This window comes from Numida meleagris, chromosome 1, assembly GCF_002078875.1.
Source record: "Numida meleagris isolate 19003 breed g44 Domestic line chromosome 1, NumMel1.0, whole genome shotgun sequence".
Taxonomy (NCBI): domain Eukaryota; kingdom Metazoa; phylum Chordata; class Aves; order Galliformes; family Numididae; genus Numida; species Numida meleagris.
This window is the reverse complement of record NC_034409.1, coordinates 102,980,143-102,991,684: the sequence shown is the minus strand read 5'-3', so window position 1 is coordinate 102,991,684 and position 11,542 is coordinate 102,980,143. Positions and strand designations below refer to the sequence as shown.

The following is an 11,542-nucleotide window of genomic DNA, read 5'->3' as shown; positions in this document are numbered from 1 at the left end:
CCTTTTTCTCTTCTCGTGATGGATACTTCCCTGGGGCCCTATTTACCAGAGCAGCTTGCGGTTGTCGCTCTGGGACAGTCACCGCTCTAGCCCTCCATTTGGAGGACTTGAAGAGACCTGGCCGGCTGTAGTCACTGGGCAGAGCACACAGGTAGTGCTGGCCTTGGAAATGCTCTGACTGCCTTGGGAAATGGACGTGACACAAACCACAGTCCTTGGTAAAACATACAGGCCACAAGACAATGCAGGACGAGTTCGTGGCTAACTCCTGGCGTTTGCTGAGGTCAGGGTCAGTCCTGTCTGCACTAGCACTTTTGCACCTCCTCTTGTTCAGGCTGAACTGGATGGTAAAATGGCTTTTTCATCTCAACTCTCTGAATGGCAACAGCCTTTTGACACATGCAGTGCTTACTTCCCGTGATCTTGTGGGTGTACGAAATTTGACAGTAAAGGCTAGGCCTTTCCTGTTGCTGCTGAAGAACAGCTGAGGCCCATCCCATGCCCCTGGGGCCAGGCTCCAAATTGCACAGGCAAGGAGGCCCCAGGGTCTCCAACCACAGCCTTGCCTCTCTCTGCACTGTGCTCCCTTGGCTGCTGGCTGGTGGCATGGTGGTCCATGCTTCATAGAATCATAGAATATCCCAAGTTGGAAGGGACCTGCAAGAATCATCTAGTCCAAATCTGGGCTCCACACAGCACCACCCAAAATCCAAACGCTATGAGTGCTGTCCAAATACACCTCGAACTCCAGCACTCGGGGCCATGCCCACCACCCTCTGGGGCAGACCCTTTCCCTAACCCCCAGCTGCCCCTCCCCTGACGCAGCTCCATGCCGTTCCCTCGGGCCCTGTCGCTGTCACAGAGAGCAGAGCTCAGCGCTGCCCCTCTGCTCCCTGTGAGGAGCTGCAGCCGCCATGAGGCCTCCCCTCAGCTCCTCTGCTCTGGGCTGGGCACACCAAGGGGACTTGGCCACTCCTCTTAGTCTTACCCTTCAGACTCTTCCCCATCTTCATATCATCTATGTACAGTTTGCTCTTTTGGCTGCCAGGGCACAGATTCAATATATCACCAGTCAGAACCCCTAGATCCTCCACGAGGCTCTGCAGCCCCTCATTCCCCAGTCCGTACACACACCCAGGGGCAGACTCCAGTACTTGCTCCTTTTCAACTCCATGTAATTGGTGACTGCACAGCCCTCCCATTTGTCAAGCTCTCTCTGTAAGGCCTCTACCCTTGAGGGGAAGTAGAGCTCCTTTCAGTCTAAAAGTTACCATACATTTGAGTCCTGCATCCCGATACCTTCTCTAGATCAAATCTTTCCCTTACAGATAGAGCACTTGATCCTGTAGAGAGAGGTGTGATCTAAATGGCTTAGAGAACATCACTGATTTTCTTGGATCGCTTTCTAGACTTCTAAAAAATCAAATAACAGCATAGGAATGAAATCAAAGAAAAGAGAGGCTACACATCTCCAGTTTCTGCCATCAGCAAAATGCACTCCATGTCTTTTTCCAGTCGGACCCACAGAGCGGCCTCTGGGAGACTGCTGACATGGCGGACATTGCCTGTGCACACAGCTACTCCCTTGCAGAAGCTGTGCTGTTGAAGCCACAGAGCATATGCAAGAAATGGCGACAAACTGGGAAGGGATTGTTATTTTCTTCTGTTAACACTGCTTGGGAAACTGATACCCACCCCCACCTGGACAACCAGAGGGACATCAAGGAGGCCAGAAGAGAGCGATTTGGGGACCACACAGGGAAGGGGAAGCAAGGTCTGGGTGCATTCATCCCCTTCAGACACAGTTTTGTTTGCTCCCTGGCTCAAGTGACAACACCCGTGGCTCTGTGCAGGACCAGCAACAAGTGCAGGTCAGCAACGCCTGCTCTGGCGGCTGCACCAGCCGGGCCCTGGGCACCACGTGGAGATGTCACTGCGATGACACATGGGCACCATGGTGATGTCTGAGCATCTCCCAGCGGAACCCCTGACAGTTCAGTGGGATTTCGCTTGCCGACTGGCAGGGGGAAGAGTGGAGCCTCTCCTGTTTGGGATCCAGAGGAGCTGGCTGAGTCCTTGGGCTGCCCTTCTCCTGGTCCTCCTCAGGATCCAGGAACAGCTTGGGATGCTGCTGGGGCACTGACAGAGGAAGAAAAGGACTCCGCATTTTACTGACGAGCAGGAAACCAAATGTTCACCTCACACCTCTTCTGAGGAGAGCGCTGGCACCGCCAGTATCTTTGCAGCCCTCAGCTTTCCAGAGAAACTCTGGGCACTGGTTGGAAGTGACCGGTTTGAGAGCACTTGGTGGGGTCACAGTGGGAACTGTGCTGTAATCAGTGAAGAACTGTTTCAGGTGGAAGCACTGGGAAGGAAAGGGCCTTTCAGAGTTTGTGGGGTAGAGAGCATGAAAGACTTCATTCCTCAGCTTCATGTGTATGGATTCATCCCACTGCAACATGACTGCAGAAGATCTCCATTACTTCCTGCATTTCAGGCTGAGCAAGGGGCACTTGGTTCTCATAGAAAGGTACATCAGTTGCTCTACGTGTGAACCAACTCGCACAGTGTTCTGGTGGGAGCGATGAAGGGTCCAATAAAGTAAGCCTTGGTAACAGAGGGGATGGGGATGGCTGTAAATATTTTGACCCTAATTTCTTTCTCTGCATGTTTGCAGGTATTTTAGAGGTAGCACTGCTGAGTAGCAGAAGTATGGATAAAAGACATTTGGGTGATATCCAATGAGTTTGAACCCATGGAATAGAAAGATACATAAATGAGGATATGATGAGTCTATTTCTTTCAATGTATTTGCAATAGATCTTGTCTCAGTCAGCATAAGCTCTAGGTTTGAACTGACTGACAGATGTTTTAACACCTCCCCTGGCAAAACTTGAGGCTATTCCCTCTTGTCCTATCACTGTTACCTGGGAGAAGGGACCCACCCCACCTCGCCACAGCCTCCTTTCAGGTGGTTGTAGAGAGCGATGAGGTCTCCCCTGAGCCTCCTCTTCCACAGACTGAACAATCCCAGCTCCCTCAGCCGCTCCCCATCAGACCTGTGCTCCAGACCCTGCACAGCTTCACTGCCCTTCTCTGGACACACTCCAGGGCCTCGATGTCTTCCTTGTAGTGAGGAGCCCAAAGCTGAGCACAGCACTCGAGGACCCTCATGCCGCTCACACCGGGTGTATTTCACGCTTCGTTCCTTCCCAGCGCTCGCTCTCCCCGCACTGACGCAAACAGGCCGCAATCCGCACACGTCAGCGCCGCCCTCATTGGCCCCGACGGAGTCACCCCCACCCCCAGGGCGGAAGCGGAAGTGCTCCCCCCCCACCCCCCAGCGGTATCCAGGGACGCGCGTGCATTGCTGCGGGTGTGGGGAGGTGGGCAGCGGCTCCAACCGCCCCCCTGTCCCGCGCATGCGCGACTGGACTCACCGCGGGGTTACCCATTCGTTTCCCCGGTCGGCCCGGTCCCGCCATGGTGCGGCTGCACGTGAAGCGCGGCGATGAGAGCCAGTTCCTGCTGGAGGCGGCCTGCAGCGCCCGCCTCGCCGAGCTGGCGCCCCTCGTCGCCCGCATCTACAACGGCAGGCTGAAGGTGCAGCGGCTGTGCGCAGGTACCGGCCCGCCGCCCCGATGCTGCCCGCGGGTCTGGGGCTGCGGCCGTTGGGAAGGGCCTCGCGTCCCCAAAGTGCAGGGGGACGGGGATCCCCGCCCCGAATCCTAGGCCTTGTGTGGGCCTTGGCTGTGTATATACTCTGAGAGGGATAATGGTGCGTTCTCAGTAAGGCAGATTTCTAACCTTGTGCTCTAAATGCTTTACAAAGAGATGCAGGAGCTGGCAGAGCACGGTGTGTACTTGCCACTCAATATGCAGGGGCTGACGGATGAGCAGATTGAAGAACTGAAGTTAAAGGACGAGTGGGCAGAAAAATGTGTTCCGAGTGGTGGGAGTGTCTTCAAGAAGGATGAAATTGGACGAAGAAATGGACATGGTAAATAGGGCGCAGATGGTTGTCTCTTTTCCTGAGAATGTACATAATCTACGATGTTGTGACAAATGTGTGAGAACCAGAATCACGGAGTTGTGATTCTGAACCTTTCATATTTGCTGTCCTGAAAAGAAGATAAAAGCAATCAGCAAATGCACATAGTATCTGTCAGGCCAGCCGGTTAGCCAGGTAATGTTTGTTTGCTAATCGCAGTAATCATGCTATAAACAAACTATGTTAAAGGCAGTTGTAGATTTGGTAAGTAGTAGCTATTTAATAGCCTGTTTTCACAATGAATCAGCAAAGCTATCTTTTACATACCTAAATCCTGCATTAGGACCTAATATAATGTTGATTTAAAAGCCTAAGTGGTGTTACATCTCTTCAGCGCATATGCTGTTTAACTTTGCAGCTGTAATGCTCAGAAGTAAACTCCAAAAATAAGCAGACAAATGCCAGAATTCTGCCAAGTGCTCTGGCCTTAGCTCTTGGCGTGCATATCAAGCACCATTCCCCCTCCACTTTGGAGTTGAGGCTATGAAGGCTGACTGCCCAGCAGGAGCTCTTGTCTTCTTGCTCTCTGTTCAGCACAGCAGCCCTGTAGGCATGGATTGCAGGGCAGTTCAGTTAAGGAAAAATCTTTGAATGATGTAGCTTTAATTTGGCATCCACAAGCACTTGTTCCTAATGTCTTATTTTGGGGTAAATAGTTCTTCTAACGCAACACGTTGCCCAAGCAAGTTTAGCCTGTCCTGAATAAAGAGCTTATAATATACAGGAAAGCTTTCCCTCCTACTTCTGTCAGCCGAGTGATTGAATCTCTCTCATGTGTCTTGGGGCGCTCGTTTGCATTTGGAAGTTGCCACAGTTACGGGCAACATCAATCCTTGTAGTAGAAATTAGCAATCAGCCTCAACATAAAAATAGTACCATTCTGACTTGTCAGACTCAGGCATTTATTTGTTAGCGGGTGGACAGGTTCTTAATATCAACAGTTACAATACTGAGCAGTATGGAAATGTGGGCCAAATTAAATGATGCATTTAAATGCTTAGCTGCACATGAGTATGATTTAATTGCATTTTTGTTTGCGGGGAGAAGATTTCTATAGCAATCAAAGCAGATAACTATGATATGAAACATGCATTGCATTTGCAAATTAGATTGAGGTTTTAATTAGGATAAAAAAGTCAGCAAGCTCCAAGCTGTTGTTCCTGATTAAAGCGCATCTGCCAGTACAGCCCACAATAGCTGTATGAGAAAGAGTCTTGCTTTGGGTTGTGGTGAGCATGAGGTTATGGCTGTTGCTTTTTACTCAGTATTTTTGTCTTCAGTGAAGTTCCCAACACCAGTCATACGTCCCTGGGGTAAAGTAAGTTTGACTATCCCCATGAGAAATGCCATTTTGTTTCTTAAGTTAATAAGAAATCTGACAGTAAAGTATCCAGGTGGTAAATAGACTACAATTTAGCAGTGAATGTATCTCTTGCTTTGTGACTGAACAGTGTTTCATTCTCTTACAGCAGAGAATAACCTGGATAGGCAGTTTGCTTGGTTCGTGGTTTTGTGTGTATGTGTGTTTTGGTTGGTTGGTGTTATTGTTTCCTCTTTTTGCTTTGCTTTGTGTTTGATTAGTTTGTTTTTATAGCGAATATAGACTACTGAGTACATATCTCTTATTTTATAGCTCCAAACGAAAAAATGCAGCAAGTTATAAGAAAGACCATAGAGGAAGCCAAGGCATTAATCTCTAAGGTAAGTTTTCCAAAGCAGCATGTGATACATAGGGCTTTCCTAATAGGGGCTGCATAGTTGCACAGCTTAATTAAAAGCGGACTTTTTTCAGTGCAAAGGCAAACAGTTTTTGAGTAATATCCTGCAGCGATGGGAATAATCTAACAGAAACTGACGCTTCTGTTAATGATTTTCTTAATGGCTTTTGGCAAGCTGGTTCAACAAGTTAAGGAATCAGGTATTAAACACCAAGCGAATGTTGGCAGCCGAGACCTCGCTGAATGATTAAATTGCATTTAATTTCATCCACACACTCCTAATTTGCTACTGATGCATTCTTTAGGTGAATGCTTGTCATATTTTCTGGTGAAAAATTAACTGCATTCTGTGACGTTCCTGGAATAAAATACTTCTTGCTCATTAACGCCATCTTTTGACTCTTAGGTATGGCTAATTGAGAAACGTGCTCTAATCTCCTAGCTTAAGCCTTGGTTTTACAAGCACTCAGATGCGCACTTGTTCTCAGTGAGTTTGTGTGCTTAAAGATAAGCGTGAGAGTATGCCTTGATGGGGCTACAGTCTCAGTTCACTTTACCAAACGTGTGGATATTCTGCATCGTGTCTCAGCTTTCATACAACTTAGAAATGCAAATTAAAGAACATTTGTTATCAGAGTAATGTTTTGGTAAATACTTGCAAGTTATTTTCTTCTCCTCAGTCCTGTAGTTCTGGGAATTAGTAGGTGTGGAAGTCTAAAACAGCTTTAAGCCAGTTATACAGATGGTTCATCATTTTTTAGTGTTTTCTGTGAACTTAAATTGGCCTTCTTGACAGTTCCATTGCTGACAACAGTGGGACATCCTCCCCAGGGAGGGAGCAGCTCAGTTTTCCCTGGTGGCTCTGTTGGAGGTAGGTAGAGGAGCTACCCTGCTGCCTGGCAGCACTTGTAGTGTTGATGAGCAACAATCCTGGCCTGAGTTTAAGGATGATTTTGGCCAAACTGTACTGGATCGTAGCAAAATCCATGTGAAATGGGAGGTGTTTCAAATTAAAGCCTTTGCATTTGAAGACTTTCTCTGGGTGGACATTTTCTGTTTGGTTACAACTGATTGGTTCTCTTTTTAACCAACTAGGAAATTAATATGCAGTTTTAATTCTTGATGGGGGAAAAAAATTGCATGGTTCTGGTCTCCAATTCACAGGTCTTCCTGGGGGGAATTTCCAACTATTTAACTTGTTATCCTTTACAATTAGGAATAGCTAAATTGCTGCACTGAATACTTTCTTGTTGCATGAAATAGTGTCATTAACAGGTGAACTAAGGTAAACAACAGTCTGAAGTGTGTTAGCAGTGGTGAAAATAAAGAAACATGTTTGTGTATTTAAAAAAAAAAAAAGTTAATCTTCTGAGGTTGAGATACCAATTTGACTTGTCAGTTAATGATCTTAATAATGTCCACCAGGAGGCAGCGTTCTCTTACTCTTTTCTTTTACCCAAATTGGAACTGTTCAATCACTGAGAAAAAACTTCAGTTCTTTTCTAGCTGCTCCTTGTGTGGTTGGTTGGTTGTTTTCCCCCTTTGTCTGTTGCAGCCTGACTTGGAATGATCTCAAGGTCTTTCAGGTCTCTGCATGAATGTGCCAAATCTTACTCTTCTACTCACGTGCGTTCCATGTCTTACTGAAGGCTCAGGTTTTAGACTCCTTCTCTAGTTCTCACTTTAATTCTACTTGAATCTTGTTCGTGAATTGCAAGTTATTGGAACAAAAGTCTTCCCACCCAGTTTCTGCAGTCATATGTGTACATATTCGAGTGCCTGTATTCCACAGATGTTTGTTACTCTATGCTTCCTGCACGATTTAGGGAATGTTTTATATATAGTGATTTGTATTCCTCGTATCTTTGTGTAGACAGCTGTGTTCAAATATCCCAGTGATGAACCTTCAAAATCTCTGCGAAGCAAAGTCTTTCTTCCTATACATCTTTGTGTGTATATAAAAAATGATCAATGATCCCTGCCTGTATTTCAGAAACAAGTTCAGGCCAATGTGTGTGTTAATCTGGAGATGGTGAAAGATGCGTTGGACCAGCTCCGAGGGGCTGTGATGATTGTGTATCCGATGGGATTGCCTCCACACGATCCAGTTAGGATGGAGCTGGAAGATAAAGAAGACTTGTCGGGAACTCACGTATGCAGTCATGTTTTTGTGTCATACGTAGCGTCTGGGGTCCATCTGTGCTCTGCTGTTGTTCTCCGCTTTAACAGTTAAAGTGACTTTGTTTCCATGTGCTTGAGAAATTTTGTTAACTTATTGTCTGATAGTTTACATAAAAGTGCACCGGTAGCTTAACTATAGAAATAATCAAAAGAGAAGGGAGCACCCCCACCCCAGTAAGTTCTCTCACGCGTACTCTTCACCTTGTTAATTTGCCACAGGCGGGGCTTGAAGTCATAGAAGAATCCCAAGCCCAGTTATGGTGGGCAGGAAAAGAGCTGAAAGAAACAAAGTTGCTTTCTGACTACATAGGCAGAAATGAGAAAACAACCATCATTGTCAAGATACAGAAAGTAAGTATCTCTAGTAGATTTCTTTGTTATCTGTTCTTGGCAGTCTAATTCTCTATGGTAGAGAACTGGCATTACGTGTATAAAATGGTTTAGATTAGATCCAGCTTAAGCGTCTTAAAATTGCATCTAATTACATCTACATCTGTGTCCTGAGTTTCTTGATGGCAGGTCCTCAAGCTGTCTCAGTTGCGTTGTGAGCTTGTGTCTTCTTTGAGGATGCAGGTTGTGAAAGAGCCCATAGACTCTCCCAGAGTCATCAGTGAGAATTCACCGAGTGCTAGAAGGAAAGACCAGCTGCTGCACCTGCACTGCCCAGCTGTGCTGTCAGCTGCGCCTCTCCTAAAGCTCGCAGCTGAACTTTGTGAAAGAAATCAGGCTTTGAATTCCTCAAGGATAAGTCAAGTGACATATATTTTTGTCATTTGGAGAACCAGAAGTGCTTTCTCTTTTCTGTCAGGATGACTGACACATGGTGTGGCAACTGAAGAGCCATCGAAATGTAGGCTCCCAGGAAAGTTGTCTTACTGTTTAATTAGTTGATGGACCTCTTCAGAGAATGCAAAGTAGTATGGTGTTTTTCTTATCTCACAATGGATGCCTGCATTCTTGAGTTGCAGAGCTAATTTAAACCAAGCCAGACCCTTTTTGTTCCATAGGGGATTTGCCATCTCTATTTAAACTGGCCTGTTTGCTATTGTTGACAATAGCTGTCATCAGCTATTTTCTGCTGCGTGCATCACTTCTTCCATGAAGATAATTGACTGGGATTTTTTTTTCCTTTTCTTTGTAGTAACAAATAAGTTTTATTTGTAGTGTTTTGTAACTGTTTTCCTTTACCGAGTCATAAGCCATCTTGAGTCTGTGTTAGCAGAGGAGCTGAAGATGGATGGGCCCGTTCTGAGACACTGGGAATGGCCTTAAAGCTGAGAGATTTCTAATGTCCTTTAGAGCGGAAGTTTAAGTAAAACAGCCTCAGTAATCCTGTTTTCATTTATTTTCCTGTCCTGAAAATCTTGTCAAGTATGAGAAATCTTACTGTCTGAAGAAAGATTTTGCTGTCTTTGCATAGCAGCTTCTCCTGTTCTATTTTGTATCATAAATGCCATCTCAAAAAAGCTTATGCTTTCCCTTTCAGAAAGGACAAGGAGCTCCAGGTCGTGAGCCTCTGATTAGCCATGAAGAACAAAAACAGATGATGCTGTATTACTACAAAAAGCAGGAAGAACTTAAGGTAACGGTGTCTTTTAACTGTCTGTGAGCTATGGTAGCACAGACTAAGCAGAGGTTACATTCATTACTGCTGCCTTAACCTGTTGGTTCTGTTCATAGAAACTTGAAGAGGACGATGACGACTCATTTCTAAATGCGGAGTGGGCAGACAGCCACGCTTTGAAAAGACAATTTCATGGTGTGAAAGACATCAAATGGGGGCCAAGATGAAGCTCCACAAGCGCTTTTTGCCTCTTCACACTGTTTGGTTTGCAGAGAGGGTTGTTCCTGTGTGTTAGATTCTTCTGACAGAAGCTGAAGTTGTCACTTCCGTAGCGGATGCCTGTTTCAGCCTTAGGTTTTCAATACCTGTTTACATTTCTATGCAACTTTCGCAGCACTTGTCTCTGCAAAGAATGGAATAAATCCTCTTTAAATTGATTATTTTATGAGAAACTTGTATTTTAAATATAGTGATATTAATGTATTTCATAGATAGTGTAAGTAATAAATGTCTACTAGAACGCTGGGTGTTGTTTTGAGTGGTCTTTATAATCATGTCAACATAGCTGATTTTAAACTTATTTTTAAATGACTTGACCACTTAACAATTATTTAAGGTAAATCATTATTTTGTATAAATACTAGTAACATGAAAATCCTTCTAGAATGCTTCATTTTCGTTCTTTTATTTTTCTTTGACTTCAGAAGCCGCACTGCTGAGCTCACTCAGCTGGTAGTTGTGATACTTTTATATAGAAGCTGACAGAAACCTATTTACAGAAGTAAGCATGACTTGCAAATGGTTTGGATAAAATAAAGATGAGCTTGATAGGATGACGTTTTTACCATTGGAATGCTTCTAAGATTTTGAGTTTATTAGAAGAATTTATGAGAAATGATGACATTCTCTGGAGGCTGCTTCAGCTATCTGGTGTTTCCACTGTATGTTTGATGTTTATGATCCTGTTGCCATTTTTGCAATGTGTCATCGATCAGTTCTGGGTTCAGGAGTGACAAAGGAAGTGCTAGTAGACTTGAATGTCGTCCTGATTTTTGACAGGAGGATTTTGATCTGGGATACTGTGCAACAAATGGATGATGAGATCTCTAGAATTATCTGGGGGAATAAGTAATCTTTAAGAACAAGTTGTTGAAGTTTAACATGTTAGATTTCTGTCTGCTCAATAGAGATTCTTTTCTACTGAGGCGGGTGGGTTTCTGTGTTAGTAGCTGTGCAGCACAAAGCCCGACTGCCCTGAAAATCCTACATGAGGATCAACTGGGTGTTTTAAAGAGAGGTGAGCCATACCTGGCTGCGGGCACTCACAGCCGGCAGTGGTATCTTCATTCACACTCCAGAGCAGTCATCCTTTTCAGTTCTGCAGTAAAGAAAGGCAAGCCAGCTAAAGCAGCTGGTTTGGTAGTGTAGTTCTTAGCGTACTCCAGATGCCAAGTTGCCCCTACACATGGGTATTTGCCTTCTGCTTGAGCAGACTAGATTCTGTTCACAAACTACCTCAGTCTCAGTAATGGACGGTTGCTCATAGCACATGGTTTATGTCAAGTTTTAATCTGAAATTTTTTTTGCAGGTGCCACGTCTTGCCGCTGTGGTGCTAGGGCTGCCTAGCAGTTCTAACACGTTGCTTGTGTTTGCTGTCCAAATTTGCACCCGCATTTGATATTTTTCATTGCTTGTTTTTTTGGTCTTATTCACGACCTAATCCTCTTGTCACGAGGGCTTAGTTGCAGAGACAAATGTCTGACATATTATCAACTGGAAGCTTCCCACCGTGCCAAACCTGCCAGTGCAACAAGGGGGGAGTAAATTCTGCGGTCATTGACTGTCCACTAGAAACACCTGCCCATTGCTCTCTAGATTTGCAATTCTCAGCACCCCTGGCTTCAGTCTCCCTGCTTGTTTGAGTCACTGTAGAATAACAAAGTGCTTTGCTAAATGTTTTCCCATTACTATGAAGCAGTCGTAATTTTCTTAACGTATTAGTGTGGCTGAAGAGACATTCATCAAGT

At 45.2% G+C, this 11,542-nt stretch overlaps 1 protein-coding gene across 2 annotated transcripts; it reads left to right on the top strand.

The window, feature by feature from the left end:
• On the top strand, positions 3,313–10,039 carry C1H21orf59 (chromosome 1 C21orf59 homolog). 2 transcript variants are annotated; one of them, XM_021404330.1, is made up of 7 exons: positions 3,315–3,622; positions 3,833–4,000; positions 5,685–5,752; positions 7,763–7,921; positions 8,170–8,301; positions 9,437–9,532; positions 9,631–10,039. In XM_021404330.1, the coding sequence occupies exons 1-7, from the start codon at positions 3,484–3,486 to the stop codon at positions 9,739–9,741; spliced, it is 873 nt and encodes a 290-aa protein (XP_021260005.1). In that variant the 5' UTR covers positions 3,315–3,483; the 3' UTR covers positions 9,742–10,039. The 2 variants fall into 2 exon arrangements, with proteins under 2 accessions (XP_021260014.1, XP_021260005.1); XM_021404339.1 differs by lacking the exon at positions 3,833–4,000 and having other exon boundaries at positions 3,313–3,622.